This window comes from Salvelinus alpinus, chromosome 20 (assembly GCF_045679555.1).
Source record: "Salvelinus alpinus chromosome 20, SLU_Salpinus.1, whole genome shotgun sequence".
NCBI classification, from domain to species: Eukaryota; Metazoa; Chordata; class Actinopteri; order Salmoniformes; family Salmonidae; genus Salvelinus; species Salvelinus alpinus.
The window spans coordinates 17,243,532-17,262,067 of NC_092105.1; the positions used below are offsets into that span (position 1 = coordinate 17,243,532).

General features: G+C 45.5%; 1 protein-coding gene across 1 annotated transcript in view; it reads right to left on the reverse strand.

Annotated features, from left to right (window-relative positions):
- Positions 1–543: 543 nt before the first annotated feature.
- Positions 544–18,536, reverse strand: part of LOC139547079 (uncharacterized) — a 42,841-nt gene continuing 24,848 nt past the window's right edge. Inside the window, exons 3-5 of the mRNA XM_071356136.1 lie at positions 14,221–14,517; positions 970–1,060; positions 544–879 (exon numbers count right to left, since the gene is read on the reverse strand). Of these exons, the coding sequence (XP_071212237.1) occupies positions 544–879; positions 970–1,060; positions 14,221–14,517 (724 nt within the window). The remainder of the gene's footprint in view (positions 880–969; positions 1,061–14,220; positions 14,518–18,536) is intronic.

Here is an 18,536-nt window from a genome sequence, read left to right on the forward strand (position 1 = left end):
CCTCCTAACAAAATGTTGTAATTTGGAGCGTTCAAAGCTACCTCCTAACAAAATGTTGTAATTTGGAGCGTTCAAGGCTACCTCCTAACAAAATGTTGTAATTTGGAGCGTTCAAGGCTAGCCTACTAACAAAATGTTGTAATTTGGAGTGTTCAAGGCTACCTCCTAACAAAATGTTGTAATTTGGAGCGTTCAAGGCTACCTCCAAACAAAATGTTGTAATTTGGAGCGTTCAAGGCTACCTCCTAACAAAATGTTGTAATTTGGAGTGTTCAAGGCTACCTCCTAACAAAATGTTGTAATTTGGAGCGTTCAAGGCTACCCCCTAACAAAATGTTGTAATTTGGAGCGTTCAAGGCTCCAACAAAATAAAAAAGTGTTCTGTCAAAACAAAGCACACCGAGCTATATTACTCAGTGAACACTGAAACCCCAGTTTATTCTTTCATGCCCTATTTCCTCTCTCATTAATAATGGAACCAGGGGGGATAGAGAGGCAGTAGGCTACAGGAGGTTACAGGAGGCTATAGGAGGTTACAGGAGGCTACAGGAGGTTACAGAAGGGCACAGAAGAGTACAGGATGGCACGGAAGAGCACAGTAGGGTATAAGAGGGCACAGGGGATACAGGGGCTACAGGAGGGTACGGGGGGTACAGGAGGGTGAAGGGGGTAAAGGAGGGTGAAGGGGGGTACAGGAGGGTACGGGGGTACAGGTTTGGTACAGGGGGTACGGGGGTACAGGGGGGTACAGGAGGCTATAGGAGGGTGAAGGGGGTACAGGAGGGTGAAGGGGGTACAGGAGGGTGAAGGGGGGTACAGGAGGGTACGGGGGTACAGGTTTGGTACAGGGGGTACGGGGGTACAGGGGGGTACAGGAGGCTATAGGAGGGTGAAGGGGGTACAGGAGGTTGAAGGGGGTACAGGAGGGTGAAGGGGGGTACAGGAGGGTACGGGGGTACAGGGGGGTACAGGAGGGTACGGGGGGTACAGGGGGGTACAGGAGGCTACAGGAGGGTACGGGGGTACAGGGGGTACAGGAGGGTACGGGGGGTACAGGAGGCTACAGGAGGGTACGGGGGTACAGGGGGTACAGGGGGGTACAGGACGGTACAGGACACTTCGGGGGTACAGGAGTGTAGGGAAAGTGCAGGAGGCTGTACAGGGGGCCACAGAAGGTTGCAAGAAGGTACAGTGAACACAAGATGCAGGCCTCCTTATTCTTCCTAGAATCTCTTTCTCCTATAGAGCAACATTTTTATGGAAGGGAATGCCGATCCATGTGAGAAACAGACTCGGTCTCAACCTTTAAGTCTTTACTGAAGACTCATCTCTTCAGTAGGTGCAATGATTGAGTTTAGTCTGGCACTGGAGTGACGAACCACCCTTGCTGTCTCTGCCTGACCGGCTCCCCTCTCTCCACTCGGATTCTCTGCCTCTGAACCTATTGCTAGTGCTCCCCCATGCTGTCCCTAATGGGGGGTGCATCACATCTTCTCATGCTTTTGTTGCAATACTCGACTTGAGTGAGTTGAGTCACTGACGTGATCTTCCTGTCTGGTCTTGCGCCCCCTCAGGCTCGTGTGGTGGGGGAGATCTTTGTGGGCTATACTCAGCCTTGTCTCAGGGTAGTAAGTTGGTGGTCTGTTGATATCACTCGGGTGGTATGGGGGCTGTGCTTTGGAAAAGTGGGTGGGGTTATATTCTGCCTGGTTGGGCCTATCAAGGGGTATTGTCAGACGGGGCCACAGTGTCCCCCGATCCCCCCTGTCCCAGTCCCCAGTATCTATGCTGCAATAGTTTATGTGCCGGGGGGCTAGTGCCAGTCTGTCCTATCTGGTGTTTTTATCCTGTCTTATCCTGTCTTATCTGTGATCTTAAGTACACTCCCTCTAATTCCCACATCTCTTGCTCTCTCTCCCCTCCCGGAAGACATGAGCCCTAGGACATGCCTTAGGACTACCTGGTCTGACGACTCCCGGCTGTCCCGTCCCAGTCCACCTGGTTGTGATGCTGATCCAGTTTCTGCTGTTCTGCCTGTGGATATGGAACCCGGACCTATTCACCGGACGTGCTACCCTATCCCGGACCTGCTGTTTCAATCCTCTCTCTCTCCCTATCTCTCTCTCTCTCTCTTTACCACTCCTTCTGTCTCAACCTCTGAATGCCTGGCTATGAAAAGCCAACTGACATTTACTCCTGAGGTGCTGACCTGTCGGTCATCTATGAACGTTTGAACATCTTGAAGAATGATCTAGCCTTAATGACCATGTACTCTTGTTTGTTTGTATTTTTACATATATTAAGGATCCCCATTAGGTCGACCGAGGCTGTAGCTACTCTTTCTGGGGTCCAGCAACATTAAGGCAGTTACATACAATTTAAAATTTTACATGGCATTACCTTTCATAACACTTTTCACAACACATTAAGTGTGTTCCTGCAGACCACTACTCTACTATCACATATCTGCAATACAAAATCCATGTGTACATGCGTGTAGAGTGCATGTCTTATCATGTGTATGTGTGTCTGTGCCTGTGAGTGTGTCCCTTCACAGTCCCCCACAGTCCTCCTATAATCTCCACCCGGCACAGCCAGAAGAGGACTGTCCACCTCTCAGAGCCTGGTTCCTTTCTAGGTTTCTGATCTCCACCCGGAGATGGATGGGTTTCTGTATAGCACTGTGACATCTACTGATAGATTGATACAGATGGCTACAGGGGGGTGCAGGAGCCTTTACACAGGGATACAGGAGGGTACAAGATGGTACAGGAGGGTACACATGGGGGTACAAGAGGCTATGCAGGAGGGTACAGGAGAATATACAGGAGGGTTGAGGAGGAGACAGAAGGGTACAGGAACTACACAGAGGGGTACAGGAGACTATAGAAGGGTACATGAGGTTACAGGAGGGTACAGGAGGCTGCACTATATATAGAAAATGTGGACACCCCTTCAAATGAGTGGATTTGTCTATTTCAGCCACACCCTTTTCTGACAGGTGTATAAAATCGAGCACAAAGGCATGCAATCTCAATGGACAAACATTGGCAGTAGAATGGCCTTACTGAAGAGCTCAGTGACTTTCAACATGGCACCCTCATAGGATCCACCTTTCCAACAAGTTAGTTAGTCAAATTTCTGCCCTGCTAGAGCTGCCCCAGTCAAGTGTACAGTAAGTGCTGTTATTGTGAAGTGGAAATGTCTAGGAGCAACAACGGCTCAGCCACAAAGTGGTAGGCCACACAAGCTCACAGAATGGGACCGCCGAGTCCTGAAGCGTGTAGTGTCTGTCCTCGGTTGCAACACTCACTACCTAGTTCCAAACTGCCTCTAGAAGCAACGTCAGCACAAGAACTGTTCGTCGGGAGCTTCATGGTCGAGCAGTCTCCCACAAGCCTAAGATCCCCATGCACAAGGCCAAGCATCGGCTGGATGCCATTGGACTCTGTAGCAGTGGAAACATGTTCTCTGGAGTGATGAATCACGCTTCACCATCTGGCAGTCCGACGAACGAATCGGGGGTTTGGCGAATGCCAGGAGAATGCTACCTGCCCCAATAAATAGTGCCAACTGTAAAGTTTAGTGGAGGAGGAATAATGATCTTGGATTGTTTTTCATGGTGTGGGCTAGGCCCCTTAGTTCCAGTGAAGGGAAATCTTAACGCTACAGCATACAATGACATTCTAGACGATTCTGTGCTTCCAACTTTTTGGCAACAGTTTGGGGAAGGTCCTTTTCTGTTTCAGCATGACAATGCCCCTGTGCATAAAGCGAGGTCCATATAGAAATGGTTTGTCAAGAACGGTGTGGAAGAACTTGACTGGCCTGCACAGAGCCCTGACCTCAACCCCATCGAACACCTTAAGGATGAATTGGAACTCCGACTGTGAGCCAGGCCTGATCACCCAACATCAGTGCCCGACCTCACTAATGCTCTTGTGGCTGAATGGAAGCAAGTCCTCGCAACAATGTTCAATCTAGTGGAAAGTCTTCCCAGAAGAGTGGAGGCTGTTATAGCAGCAAAGGGGGGACCAACTCCATATTAATGCCCATGATTTTGTAATGAGATGTTCGACGAGCAAGTGTCCACATACTTTTGGTCATGTAGTGTATACACGTGGGGTACAAGAGGGGGGGCGGGGGGGTACAGGAGGCTATAGGAGGGTACAGGAAGCTATATACAGAGGGTACGGTAGGGTATGGAAGGCTACAGGAGGATATACAGAGGGTAGAGGAGGCTATAGGAAGGTAGAGGGGTTACAGGAAGGTACAGGAGGATACAGGAGGATGTAGGAGGGTACAGGCGCTACAGGAGGGTAGAGGAGCTACAGGAGTATGCAGGAGGCTTAAGGAGGGTACAGGGGGCTATATGAGGGTACAGGAGGATATGGGAGGGTACAGGAGGATACAGGAGGCTGTAGGAGGGCACAGAAGGGTACAGGAAGATATAGGGGGTACAGGCGGATACAGGAGGGTACAGACGGCTATAGGAGGGCAGAGGGGTTACAGGAGGGTACAGGAGGCTATAGGAGGATACAGGAGGATACAGGAGGGTCCAGGAGGATATAAGAGGATACAGGAGGCAATAGGAAGGTACAGGAGAATACAGAAGGCTATAGGAGGGTAGAGGGATTACAGAAGGGTACATGAGGCTATATGAGGGTACCGGAGGATATATGTGGGTACAGAAGGCTATGGGAGGGTACAGGAGGGCACAGCAGGATACAGGGGCTCTAGGTGGGTACAGAAGGCTATAGGAGGGTAGAGTCCAGGAGGCTTTCGGAGGGTACTGGAGGCTATAGGACGGTACAGGAGGATACAGGAGGCTTCAGGAGGGTCCAGGATGTTATAGGAGGATACAGGAGGCTATAGGAGGGTACGGGAGGGTACAGGAGGATACAGGGGCTGTAGGTGGATACAGAAGGCTATAGGAGGGTAGAGAGGTTACAGGTAAAGTCCAGGAGGGTACAGGAGGCAATAGGAGGGTTCTGGGTGTACAGGAAGCTATGGGAGGGTACAGTGTGTACAATAGGGTACAGGTTGTACTGGGTGTACAGGAGGGTACAAGAGGCTAAATGAGGGTACAGGAGGCTTTAGGAAGGTACAGGGGGCTATAAGAGGGTACAGAGGGCCATAGTCTACCTAATCTGGCAACGTCGTCACCTCTTATGTAACTTTCACACCTTGGGGAGGTGAAACTCCACATCAAACACATTACACACACACATCCCTGGTCCCATATTACTGAAATAGAAAAGAATGCTAACTGATTGTGACCCTGACTGGCACAGTTTTGCCTGATTAGAAGCAAATCTATAAATCTACATGTATAGAAGAAATCTATACATGGAGGTCCCCTGAGTTACTATGTAGGTTCTAACGACACCGAACAGAAATACTCTGTGTTGTATGTGAATATAGGGAATTATGTTTAGACTACTATGGCTTTTAGTGAGCTAAGAGTCAGACCTGAGATCTGGAAAATGTGTGTGAGTGAGTGAGGGAGTGAGTGAATGAGTGAGTGAGTGAGTGAGTAAGTGAGTGAGTGAGTGAGTGAGTGAGTGAGTGAGTGAGTGAGTGAGTGAGTGAGTGAGTGAGTGAGTGAGTGAGTGAGTGAGTGAGTGAGTGAGTGAGACAGATGCAATATGTTCCATAAAGACAGCCTTTAAGAGTAATTTGAGGGAGCCAATTTGCTATACATTGAGAATGCACTTGTCTGTGATAGAGGGGCCTCCACTGCCGAGTATCACTTCAATAAATGCACTGGTGTTGTTGATAGCTAGGGCTTTGTTGAGTGCGTTTTATTTTCATTATAGCAGTTGGGAAGGACATTATGATGATTAATAAGCCCTCTTCCTGTGTGGACATGAGCCTGAGTGATGGAGCCTCACAGACTCTGAGAAGAGGAGAGTACAGGGGAGAGAAGATGATTGCCTGGCTGTCCTATTGAACCATATAGTCTCCCTCCAACTCTACGTTGTCTGGATTGTTGTGACAATTACAGAGGTAGAAATAGGCCTGGAGAATGTATGGTTAAAGTGTTGTTCTGTTTTCTTTTTGTTTTCTTTTTGTTTGCAAGGATTTGTGACTAAAGAGAGCATTGTTGTTGATTTGTATTGGTGGAGCATTGGTGTTCCCCACTAGTTCATCAATGATACATCTATACAGGTGGGGTTGTCTCTGTGGTGTAACCATGGCAGCTGGGGTCCTGGCAGGAGGAGGAATCCTAAGGAAGTTTTAGTGGTCCAATCCCAAATCAACCCCTAAACCCTACACCCTGACCTACTGGAGGTCTGAGAGGATTTTGGTAAGCAAGCCTATTAGTCTTTTAGAGAGCCTATTAAACACACTGCTTTGTTTTTAAATGGTCTGTGTGTTGGAGTGTGTCCCTGGCTATCCAAAATTATTATTGTTTGTTTTAAGGTGCTGTCTAGTTTGCTTAATATAAGAAATTTGAAATAATGTATACTTTTATACTTTTGATACTTAAGTATATTTTAGCAATTACATTTAGTTTTGATACTTAAGTAGTATTTTACTGGGTGAATTTCACTTTTACTTGAGTAGTTTTCTATTAAGGTATCCTTACTTTTACTCAAGTATGACAATTGGGTAATTTTTCCATCACTGGTTTTAGGCTGTATTTTGCAAATAGAAACTATTCCTAACAGAAACTACAAAAACACGCTATTCCAGCACCATTTCAACTTAAACATTTAAACATCATCATTTCAAGAAGGCTACATATGCTTAGTTTAATACACTGAAAACCAATTTAAAGATACCAAAAACAATTTAGTCCAATCAGTGTTGCTAAATATCATGTGGCTGTCCATGGTACTGATGTGTGTGTGTGTGTGTGTGTGTGTGTGTGTGTGTGTGTGTGTGTGTGTGTGTGTGTGTGTGTGTGTGTGTGTGTGTGTGTGTGTGTGTGTGTGTGTGTGTGTGTGTGTGTGTGTGTGTGTGTGTGTGTGTGCGCGCAAATAAAACAAAGCATGTTGAACGCCATCCCCCTCTCTTTCATGTTGGCAAAACGGTCTATGTCTTTGTCATACAGTACACTTTTAGTTGTTGTTGACATAGGCTACCTAGCTAAAATGCTTGCTAGCCTACGTTCCTCACATGGGCAACAATGACCAGCTAAGTTAGCTAGCTAGCTAACCTGAGCCTACTAGGATACATCTGGGCTACATATTGCACTTCAATCGTTCCATGGCCAGTGCAACAATATATTCATTTATGGTTAGATCAGAATCGCCATCATGATCATTGGTCTGTACAGAGAATTAAGTCAAAACCACAAGTCCAAATCCCCATCTCCATCATTGGCTTAGGAAAGGGTTAATTTAGCAAGCTAGCTACTTCTGGACATCAACACAAGCAGACCAGAAACAGTCACCTTTTTCTGAAAATTAAGTTTTGCTTAGGAAGTGATTTGATTGGTCTAAAGCCAAATCCAAACTGGCCTCCCTTGGGGGGCGTTTGCTTCTCCAGGACAACCCACAGGAGAGCTCAGCTCAGCGCTGATTGGCTAATTATTAAAAAAATTGTCAAGGAAGGCCAAATGCTTGCTGGCATCAATCCATCAAATGCTTCGGCAACAACATGTTATACTCATTTGGTCCAGACAGCATCAGATACATGGGCTACACATACTGAGAAAGAGTAGAGCTATTTCCCTCGCACAGATGATTTCACCTGTGAGATTGAGCCGCTTGCGAATTGACGGAAAATTGTGAAAAGACAGAGAGACAAAAATGTATTATTTTATCTTTTTATTTTTTTATTTGTCAAATATTTGTGGAAGCCTAGCTTCCCTTGGGATCCATGAATACACACCACTGGTGAATAATCCTCCACTGTAGATCAATCAATCTAATGTATTTATAAAGCCCTTTTTACATCAGCAGTAGTCACAAAGTGCTCATACAGAAACCAACCTTAAAACTCCAGAGAGCAAGCAATGCAGATGTAGAACCACAGTGGCTAGGAAAAACTAATTTAGCACTAGCTGAAGTTTATTTAGTGCCTTATACGGGTAGTTGGAGAGTAGAGCATTGCAGTAATCTAATCTTGAAGTGACAAAAGCATGGATTAGCTTCTCTGCATAATTTTTGTACAAAAAGTTTGTACAAAGATGTCACAAAGATGGTAAAAGGCTGCTCTTGAAATGTTTTAATATGTTTGTGAAAAGAGAGATCAGGGTCCAGAGTAACGCCGAGGTCCTTCACAGTTTTATTTGAGCCGAATGTAGAACCATTGAGATTCATTGACAGATCCAACAGCAGATCTCTTTGATTCTTGGGACCTAGAACTAGCATCTCTGTTTTATTCTGAGTTTATGTAAAAATATTGCCGCCATCAACTTTCTTATGTCTCAAACACAGGCTTCCAGGGTAGACCATTTTGGGGCTTCCCCATGTTTCATTGAAATGTATTGCTGTGTGTCGTCTGCATAGCAGTGAAAGTTGACATTGTGTTTCCGAATGACATCCCCAAGAGGTAGCATATATAATGAAATCAATAGTGGCCATTTGTCAGACGACAAACCATCCACAGAGATGAACTGATATCTTTCTGACAGAAAAGATCCAAACCAGGCAAAAACTTGTCTGCGTAGACCAATAATGGTTTCCAATCTCTCCAAAAGAATGTGGTGATCGATGGTGTCGAAAGCAGCAATAAGGTCTAGGAGCACGAGGGCAGACGCAGGGCTTCAGTCTGACCCCATTAAAAGGTCATTTACAACCTTCTCAAGTGTGGTCTCATTACTAAGATGGGGTCTAAAACCAGACTGGAGCATTTTGTTTACATTATCTGTCTCCAGGAAGGCAGTGAGTTGCTGAGCAACAGCTTTTTAAAAACATGTTGAGAGGAATGGGAGATTTGATATAGGCTGATAGTTTTATAAAATTTCTTGGTCAAGGTTTGGCTTTTTTAAGAGAGGCTTTATTACTGCCACTTTTAGTGAGTTTGGTACACGTCGAGAGGATAGGGAGAATTATGTTCAACATAGGAGGGCCAAGCACAGGAAGTAGCTCTTTCAGTAGACTAGTTGGAATAGGGTGCAGTAGACAGCTGGAATGTTTAGAGGCCTTGACTATTTTTGTGAATGTGTCGAGAGATACTGGATTAAAAAACTTGAATATCTCCATTGCTCCGAGGCCCTGGCAGTTCTGTGCAGACTCAGGACAACTGAGTTAATGCAGAAATACGCATATTCAAAGAGTAGTCCTTCATTTATTTTCGAATGATCATGATCTTTTAGTCAAAGAAGTTCATGAATTCGTCACTGCTGAAGTGAAGGACATCCTCACTTGGGGAATACTGCTTTTGTAACACTTTGCGACAGAATCAAAAATGCACTTTGGATTGTTTTTATTCTCCTCAATCAGGTTGGAAAAGTAGGCTGATCGAGCAGCTTTTTGGGCTTTCGATATTGCACGGTACTGTCTTTCCAAGCTAGTCGGAAGACTTCCAATTCGGTGGAGCTCCATTTCCGTTCCTATTTTCTGGAAGCTTGCTTTAGGGCTTGTGTGGTTTTTAGTAGACCAGAGAGCTATTCACTGGTTCCAATTTATACATTTTTTTTGTGGTGAGACTCCATCTAGGGTATTAGTAAAGTTTAAGTTAGATTAGGTGGTTAAATGATTTATCCCCGATCTGCTGACAAGTTCGTTGCTCCTCTCCACTCATACATTAAAGGCCTGGTGCACAAATTTGGTGGGACGAATTTTTCATATTTTTCAATATTCATTATTTTTTACTTGTGATTGATCAGGGGGTGCTGCAGCACCCTCATTACCCCTACTTCCTGCATCTATGCCTCAGCCCATGCAGCTGGTCTTTCTGAGCCACACCACAAGGTCCATAACTCTGGAGTCTTGAACGATAGGATCATTCCCTCACCTTCCTGGTGTTCCTCTGTAGCGTCAGCAATTGTGAAAGGAGGTAGATCAGTGTAATTTGTGGTTAGAGAGAGAGAGAGAGTTTCTTTATGATAGAAATGCAATATGTTCCATAAAGACAGCCTTTATCAAGGTTACTTGTCCCTGTCAGTGGACATCAGCAGGCCATGGAGCAGGCCACAGATGCTCCGGTAATTGCTGGGGATAAATACAGTAGTGGTGTTTTGAGAGGAGATCAGAGGCAATCACAGTGATTAAGAGGCATGGAGCCAGGCTCTGAATCTTCTAGTGAATACAGATGTTAGATCACAAGGTTGTAGCAGTGACAGATCTGACCGACTGACACACATGTCCTGCTCACTGCACGAGCACCTGGCTGCACAATCAAACAAGGACAATTTCTATTTTTTTCTGATTTTAATGTCTTGCTATTTATGTATTTATATACTGATTTACTCATCCTTTACTTAGCCGGGTAGGACTTTGAGAACATATTACTGTATGTGTAATGGATAAAAACAAACCAATTCTGCCAGTGGATGACATTGTGTTGACTGTTTGATGATTCTCTGATGTTGTTGTGACTGTTAATGACTTTTCAGAGAGCTGGTGATAAATTTAGGAGCTAATCACCTCAATTAATCTAAAGGCATTTGAAATCTTATTTCGCTGCAATAGCTTGGGGGAGCGGGATAGGCTGTGTGTGTGTGTGTGTGTGTGTGTGTGTGTGTGTGTGTGTGTGTGTGTGTGTGTGTGTGTGTGTGTGTGTGTGTGTGTGTGTGTGTGTGTGTGTGTGTGTGTGTGTGTGTGTGTGTGTGTGTGTGTGTGTGTGTGTGTGTGTGTGTGTGTGTGTGTGTGTGTGTGTGTGTGTGTGTGTGGTATTCACAAAGGCCAAAGCCGGGATATGATTTCATTTGATTACCACACTAATCATATCCAAATGAAAATGAACGAACACAAAATAACAATATTCCAGTTGTCTTTAGGGCTCTAACCTGTTTGACAACATGTTGTCACACTACAGATGTAGCATTTTCATTTGAGCCAGTTTGCTACAGTGGGAACACAATTCTGCAGTAACAGAAAATGTTAGATATTAAGTTGATTATAATTAATGGACATTTTTGTAGGGGTTGATTCATTTTCATAAGGGAAAATCAAGTCGGAAATTTCAAAGTGAAAATTGTAAACTATAGAAGCCTTTTCAAACCTCAAATACACTACAGTTTAACATTTCCTGATCAAAGTATGATCCTACGTCTGTACGTACACTGTAAACCCCAAGTATTTAACTATTTTGTTAAGGCAAGCATAAATATGTTCAAGAGTAAAAATGTGCTTAAGAAGTCACATAATAAGTTGCATGGACTCACTCTGTGTGCAGTAACAGTGTTCAAAATGATTTTTAAATGACTACCCCATCTCTACCCCACATGTACAATTATCTGTAAGGTCCAGTGATTTTCAAGCACTTATTCAACCACAAAGACCAGGGAGGTTTTCCAATGGTTCGCAAAGAAGGGCATTTAGATGGGTAAAAAAAGCTGACACTGAATATCTCTTTGATCATGGCGACGTTATTAATTACACTTTGGATGGTGTATCAATACACCCAGTCACTACAAAGATACAGGCGTCCTTCCTAACTCAGTTGCAGGAGAGGAATTGATTTCAACATGAGGCCAATAGGGATTTTAAAACAGTTACAGAGTTTATTGGCTGTGATAGGACATAGCTAAGGATGGATCAACAACATTTGAGTTACTCCACAATAATAAGGCACTAAAATAATACTGCAAAACCAATCTTCATATTTTCACGCATGGTGATGGCTGCATCATGTTATGGGTATGTTTGTCATCTGCAAGGACTAGGGAGTTTTTTAAAGAAACGGAATAGAGCTAAGGACAGGCAAAATCCTAGAGGAAAACCTGGTTTAGTCTGCTTTCCAACAAACACTGGTGTGACGTCTACTCCCGCTCCTCCCCTCTGGCATGCGACGTGGCCGGTATGCTAACCATCGGTCCTGGCATCCATCATTACGCGCACCCGTACGTCATCATGAGGCACATCTGGACTCCATTACATCACTTATTACCTCCCCTATATCTGGCACTCCCTTAGGTTCTTTCCCCAGTCAGTATTGTTCCTGTGCTTATGCAAAGACGCTGCGGTTATGTTGTCTCGTTCCATGTTTGTTGTTTTCTTAAACATTTCACCTGCTTCTCGACTCATAGCGTCTTCGTTACAACTGGAGACAAATTCACATTTCAGCAAGATAATTACTAAAAACACGAGGCCAAATATACTGTACACTGGAGTTGCTTTCCAAGACCACATTGAATGTTCTTGAGTGGCCTGGTTAAATCAGCTTGAAAATCTATGGGAAGACTTGAAAATGGCTGTCTAGCAATGATCAATAACCAATTTGACAGAGCTGGAAGAATTTCTACAAGAATAGTGGGCAAATATTGTACAATCCAGGTGTGCAAAGCTCTTAAACTTACCCAGAAAGACTCAGAGCTGAAATCGCTTCCAAAGGGAATTCTAACATGTATTGACTAAGGGGATTGAATATTTTGTCTAATCAAGATATAATAGTGTTTTATTTTCCGTATATATATATTATTTCATGTTAGAATATTTCTTCCACTTTGTCATTACAGAGTAGTTTGTGTAGATCGTTGACAAAAGAAATGACAATTCAATCCACTTTTATCCCACTGTGGAAAAGGGGTTTGAATACTTTCTGAAGGCACTGTATCTGAGTAGTTACTTAAACTGAGTCTGTAGGTAGAGGGTCCAGATTTGAGTCGTATCATTTTAACATTTCTTGTCATTTAGCAGACACTCTTATCCAGAGCGACTTACAGTAAGTAGTGTGTATACATTTTTATACTTCTTCCTACTGGCTCCCCATTGGACTCAAACCCACAACCTTGGCATTGCAAGCGTCATGCTCTACTAACTGACCCACATGGGGAATTGTCTTGAAAAGTGTAATGCCCCCACGCCTCCAATATAATTTCCCAGTGTGCCTTGCCTTTTTGAGTGAAATGTAGTTACCAACCATGACTGTGTTTGTTAGTGACAGAGACATGGTTGTTGAATTCATTCATTTTCAGTCCTGTAGCCTCAACCAAGTGTGTTCCTAGGCAAATCAGATTTTCTAAGTATCCTGGTTGAAGAATTTTCCAGAATTTTCCAACTGGGAATTCTGAAAAACCTGTGAAATGTACCTGAATTTTGCAACCATACTGTCACGCCCTGACCTTTAGAGAGCCATTTTATTTCTCTAATTGGTGCCGGCTCAGCCAGGACGGATGGTGCCAGGACGGATGGTGCCGGCTCAGCCAGGACGGATGGTGCCAGGACGGATGGTGCCGGCTCCAGTGCGTCTCTTTGGCCCAGGATATCCTGCGCCGGCTCTGCGCACTGTGTCTCCGGTGCGCCTGCACAGCCCAGTGCGTCCTGTGCTAGTGCCCCGCATTTGCCGGGCGAAAGTAACCATCCAGCCAGGACGGGTTGTGCCAGCTCTACGTTCGAGACTTCCAGTGCGCCTCCACGGCCCAGTGTATCCGGTTCCACGTACCAGGCCTCCAGTATGTCTCCCCAGCCTGGTAAGCCCTGTGGCAGCTCCACGCACCAGGCTTCCAGTACGTCTCCTCAGTCCGGTGAGACCTGTTCCAGCTCCACATGCCAGGCCTCCAGTATGTCTCCCCAGCCTGGTAAGCCCTGTGGCAGCTCCATGCACCAGGCTTCCAGTACGTCTCCTCAGTCCGGTGAGACCTGTTCCGGCTCCACATGCCAGGCCTCCAGTGTGTCTCCCCAGCCTGGTAAGCCCTGTGGCAGCTCCACGCATCAGGCTTCCAGTACGTCTCCTCAGTCCGGTGAGACCTGTTCCGGCTCCACGTAGGAAGCCTCCAGTGATGATCATTGGCCCGAAGCCTCCAGTGATGATCCATGGCACGAAGCCTCCAGTGATGATTCATGGCACGAAGCCTCCAGTGATGATCCATGGCCCGGAGCCAGCAGTGAGGATCCATGGCACAAAGCCTCCAGCATCGATCCGCAGTCCGGAGCCTCCAGCGACGGTCCCCAGTCCGGAACCTCCAGCGACGGTGCCCAGTCCGGAGCCTCCAGCGACGGTCCCCAGTCCGGAGCCTCCAGCGACGGTGCCCAGTCCGGAGCCATCAGCGACGGTCCCCAGTCCGGAGCCTCCAGCGACGGTCCCCAGTCCGGAGCCTCCAGCGACGGTCCCCAGTCCAGAGCCTCCAGCGACGGTCCGCAGTCCGGAGTCCCCAGCGACGGTCCGCAGTCCGGAGTCTTCAGCGACGGTCCGCAGTCCAGAGCCTCCAGCGACGATCTGCAGTCCAGAGTCTTCAGCGACGAGCTGCAGTCCGGAGCCTCCAGCGGTGGTTCCCAGCTCAGAGCCTCCGGCGATGTTTCACGGTCCGGAGTCTCCGGCGATGATCCACGGTCCGGTTCCACGGAAGCGGAGGAATCAGCGTGCGGAGCGGGGGCTACGTCCCGAACAGGAGCCGCCACCGAGGATAGATGCCCACCCAGACCCTCCCCTATAGAGTCAGGTTTTGCGGCCGGAGTCCTTTGGGGGGGGGGGGGGGGGTACTGTCACGCCCTGACCTTAAGATAGCCTTTTTATTTCTCTATTTGGTTAGGTCCGGGTGTGATTTGGGTGGGCATTCTATGTTCTATATTTCTTTGTTTTTGGCCGAGTGTGGTTCCCAATCAGAGGCAGCTGTCTATCGTTGTCTCTAATTGGGAGTCATACTTAGGCAGCCTGTTTTGCCACCTTAGTTTGTGGGATGTTGTTTTTGTACAGCTCTGTGTAGCCTACCAAACGTTACGTTCGTTTTCCTTTTGTTGTTTTTGGGTGTTCATTTTTAATAAAGATAAAATGTAAGCCAACCACGCTGCACCTTGGTCTGATCATTTCGACGAGCGTAACACATACCTGCAAATGACATTATGCTGCTTTATAAAGTTATGTGTACTTCTTATTGGAATCCAGACAGAGTTAGGATTCCAACAGTTGGAATTGTATTCAACTGCAACCTGAGTTGATAATGACTGCCAGGATTAGGAACAGAGTGAGGAGACTACCTAAGCCATTTAAACTGGAACAACCATTTCAGTAACGGATGCAAAAAATCGAACTAAATGATTAGGTTAGTTTAGAAATGTATGTTAAATTTGTGTAGCATAAGATCAACCAATCACTCAATGTACATGCAAAAACACAGATATTAAAAACAATTCCAAAAAATCTACCTGCAGTAGAACATGCCGGGAAAAAAAGTGAATTTGTTATCATAACATAATTTTTTTGTTATTGTGACTACCTACTCCTTTAGTTTTGAGTGAGTACTGCAAACATTTTAAGTAATGATGACTTTTCATTGACTTTGACTTTAACTATTTGTTAGAAATGCCTTGGGATTTACAGTGTAGGGCTTATTGGCATCTGCTAATGAACTGTTCACTCCAATGCAGGAGAGAGGTAGGGAGAGAGAAAGAGGGTGAGAATGAAAGGGAGATAAAGACAAAGACAGCTAGGGAGAGAGAAAGAAAGAGTGACCAGAATGAGAGAGAGAGAGGAAAGGAGGGAGAGGGTACTAATTCCCTGAATAACTTGTTTATTGATTGCGACGTGTAGACGCAGTATTGATATTGTTGTTTGCCCTAAGGACTACCATTCACTGATAATGAATTGCTAGAGAATAAGGAGGCAGGGCATCCACACTGCATTGCAGCTCCTACTCTGATATCATACAGGGGCGACGGATGGCTGCTTACACAATCCATGTTGACTCATATCTTAGTACTCCTTTGGGGTACCTCCTTTATAGACACAGAATATCACCGTATGTAGACACTATATGCTAGACACTATATGCTGTAAAGTACAGTACAATATGGCCAAAGGAGTTATTTTTTATTTAAATTGATTACTTCTCATGAAGATTATTATGAGGTTTGGACTGACACATTTGTCTCCCAGCAGTAGAATGAATGTTTGCCCTTCTGCCACCCTGAGTGACCTGATGTACAAAGATAAAGAGAGAGAAAGGCCTGTGCTCTGCATCCACTAATATGGGCTGGATGAAACCCTCTTCACGGCACTTACACCAATCCCCCACTGTGTGTGTGTGTGTGTGTGTGTGTGTGTGTGTGTGTGTGTGTGTGTGTGTGTGTGTGTGTGTGTGTGTGTGTGTGTGTGTGTGTGTGTGTGTGTGTGTGTGTGTGTGTGTGTGTGTGTGTGTGTGTGTGTGTGTGTGTGTGTGTGTGTGTGTGTGTGCGTGCATGTCGTGGATCATGAACATTTCTTTGATAATAGGCCCTCAATTTGCCAATATCACACCTCATTAGCTCAATATAGTATACCTGAACAGGCCAGGGTCATGCATCAAAAGTACAGCCCAGTGCCATTCAGGAGCATTAACCCCCTCCTCCTCTCTTCTGTTCAAAGGGCTTGACAGTCAGTGAATGTTGGCCTCACAGCTCAATAACACAACACTTGTGTTACCACCCTGCATCCCACTGCTGGCTTGCTTCTGAAGCTAAGCAGGGTTGGTCCTGGTCAATCCCTGGCTGGGAGACCAGGTGCTGCTGGAAGTGGTGTTGGACGGCCAGTATGAGGCACCCTTTCCTCCAGTCTAATTCCCCAAGGCCGTGATTGAGGATCTTGCCCTGTGTAGGGTGTTGTCATTCAGATGGGAAGTTAAATGGATGTCCTGACTCTCTGTGGTCACTAAAGATCCCATGGCACTTATCTTAAGAGTACTGGGGTTAACCCTGGTGTCCTGGATAAATTCCTAATCTGACTGTCATGGCCACCTAATCATCCCCATCTTACAATTGGCTCATTCATCCCCTGTAACTATTCCCCAGGTTGTTGCAGTAAATGAGAATGTGTTCTCAGTCAACTTACCTGGTAAAATAATGGTTAAATAAGAATAGTGCATATGCTTTATAATGCAAAGGCACTCTCTCAATGCGCTGATGCTCTCTCTGACACTACTACATGTTTTCACATTCCAATTCATCAAATAAGATGTGAGGAGCAGTCCAGGGTTCATGAACTCTTCTGGATGGAAAGGTCAAATGTTACACCAACGGTATATTTTTGATGATGAGAGGTAGGCTTTCATATAGGCTGATGTTAAAGTGTTATGTCACGTTAATATCAAGGGGGATATTTGATGTCGTCCTTCTGTCCTTCATTCCTTCTCTTCCTCCAAGTAATATCTATCCCAACTAGCTCACAGTCTCACGTCAGAATTAGACCTGAGACATGTTTCTTAAATGTCAAATTTCGAAGTTCTTCCAAACGTCAAATTTCGAAGTGTTTAAGGTTAAGTTTAGGCGTTGACTCAGAATTTTTTAGGTTAGGGTTACGTTTAAGCAATAACTATGAATGGTTAAGGTAAGCGTTAAGGTTTGGGATAGGCTTTAATCCATCAGAGGCAGGTGCTTACGCCCAGAGGGAAGGAATGAAGGGAGGGAGGGAGGGAGGGGAACTTGTGTAATGTTGACCTGAGCAAGAAGAGCTGCCCTACATCTTCAGTCTTTATTTTCGTCTCTGACCCTCCCTGGGTACAAACACACACACACATGCACACGCACACACGCACACACACACACACACACACACACACACACACACACACACACACACACACACACACACACACACACACACACACACACACACGGACACACACACACAGACTTAGACAGCTAACAATTCAGTCCCATTCAAAATCATATTTTCCCTAATGTAAGGGAGTGCGTAACTGGTTGCAGGGAAGACAGGCGCAGGAGAGCTAAACTGGGTAATCAACGGAGCAGTTTTATTCATAAAACCACCGGAAACCAGAACAATAAACAAATGGGTACAAAACCTGTCGCGCACCAGAGAAAACGTGCACATGCACTTACAATAAACAATTCCGCACAAAGACATGGGGGAACAGAGGGTTAAATACACAACATGTAATGAGGGAATTGAGACCAGGTGTGTGGGAAGACAAGACAAAACAAAAGGAAAATGAAAAGTGGATCGATGATGGCTAGAAGACCGGCGACGCCGAGCGCCGAGCGCCGAGCGCCGCACAAACAAGGAGAGAAACCGACTTCAGCGGAGGTCGTGACACCTAACGCCTAACCCGTACTCATTACCCTAACCCTAACCCTAAACCTAATCCTAAACCTAAACCTAAACCTAACCTTAACCCTAACCTTAAAAATAGAAACAGCATTTGACCTTGTGGGGACGAACAAAATGTCCCCAGTTGGTCAAATCTTTGTTTGTTTACTATTCCGGTCCACACAAGAATAGTTAAACATGTCCACACACACACACACATACACAAACACATGGTCCACTGTTTGTCCCTGAACCTCCCTAGACATACACTGTCCATAGCTCACTCAAAATTGGGAATAGTGTGTAGGACCAGGACCCTGAGAATGATGACTGATACCGTTCATTCCTGTCAGAATGGGGTACTTTAATCCTGACAGAAAGAGAACATGTAAGAACATAACCTCTGTAAATCACACCTCGATTAGGCCTGTCTTGTTCCTGGAAACCGAGGAATT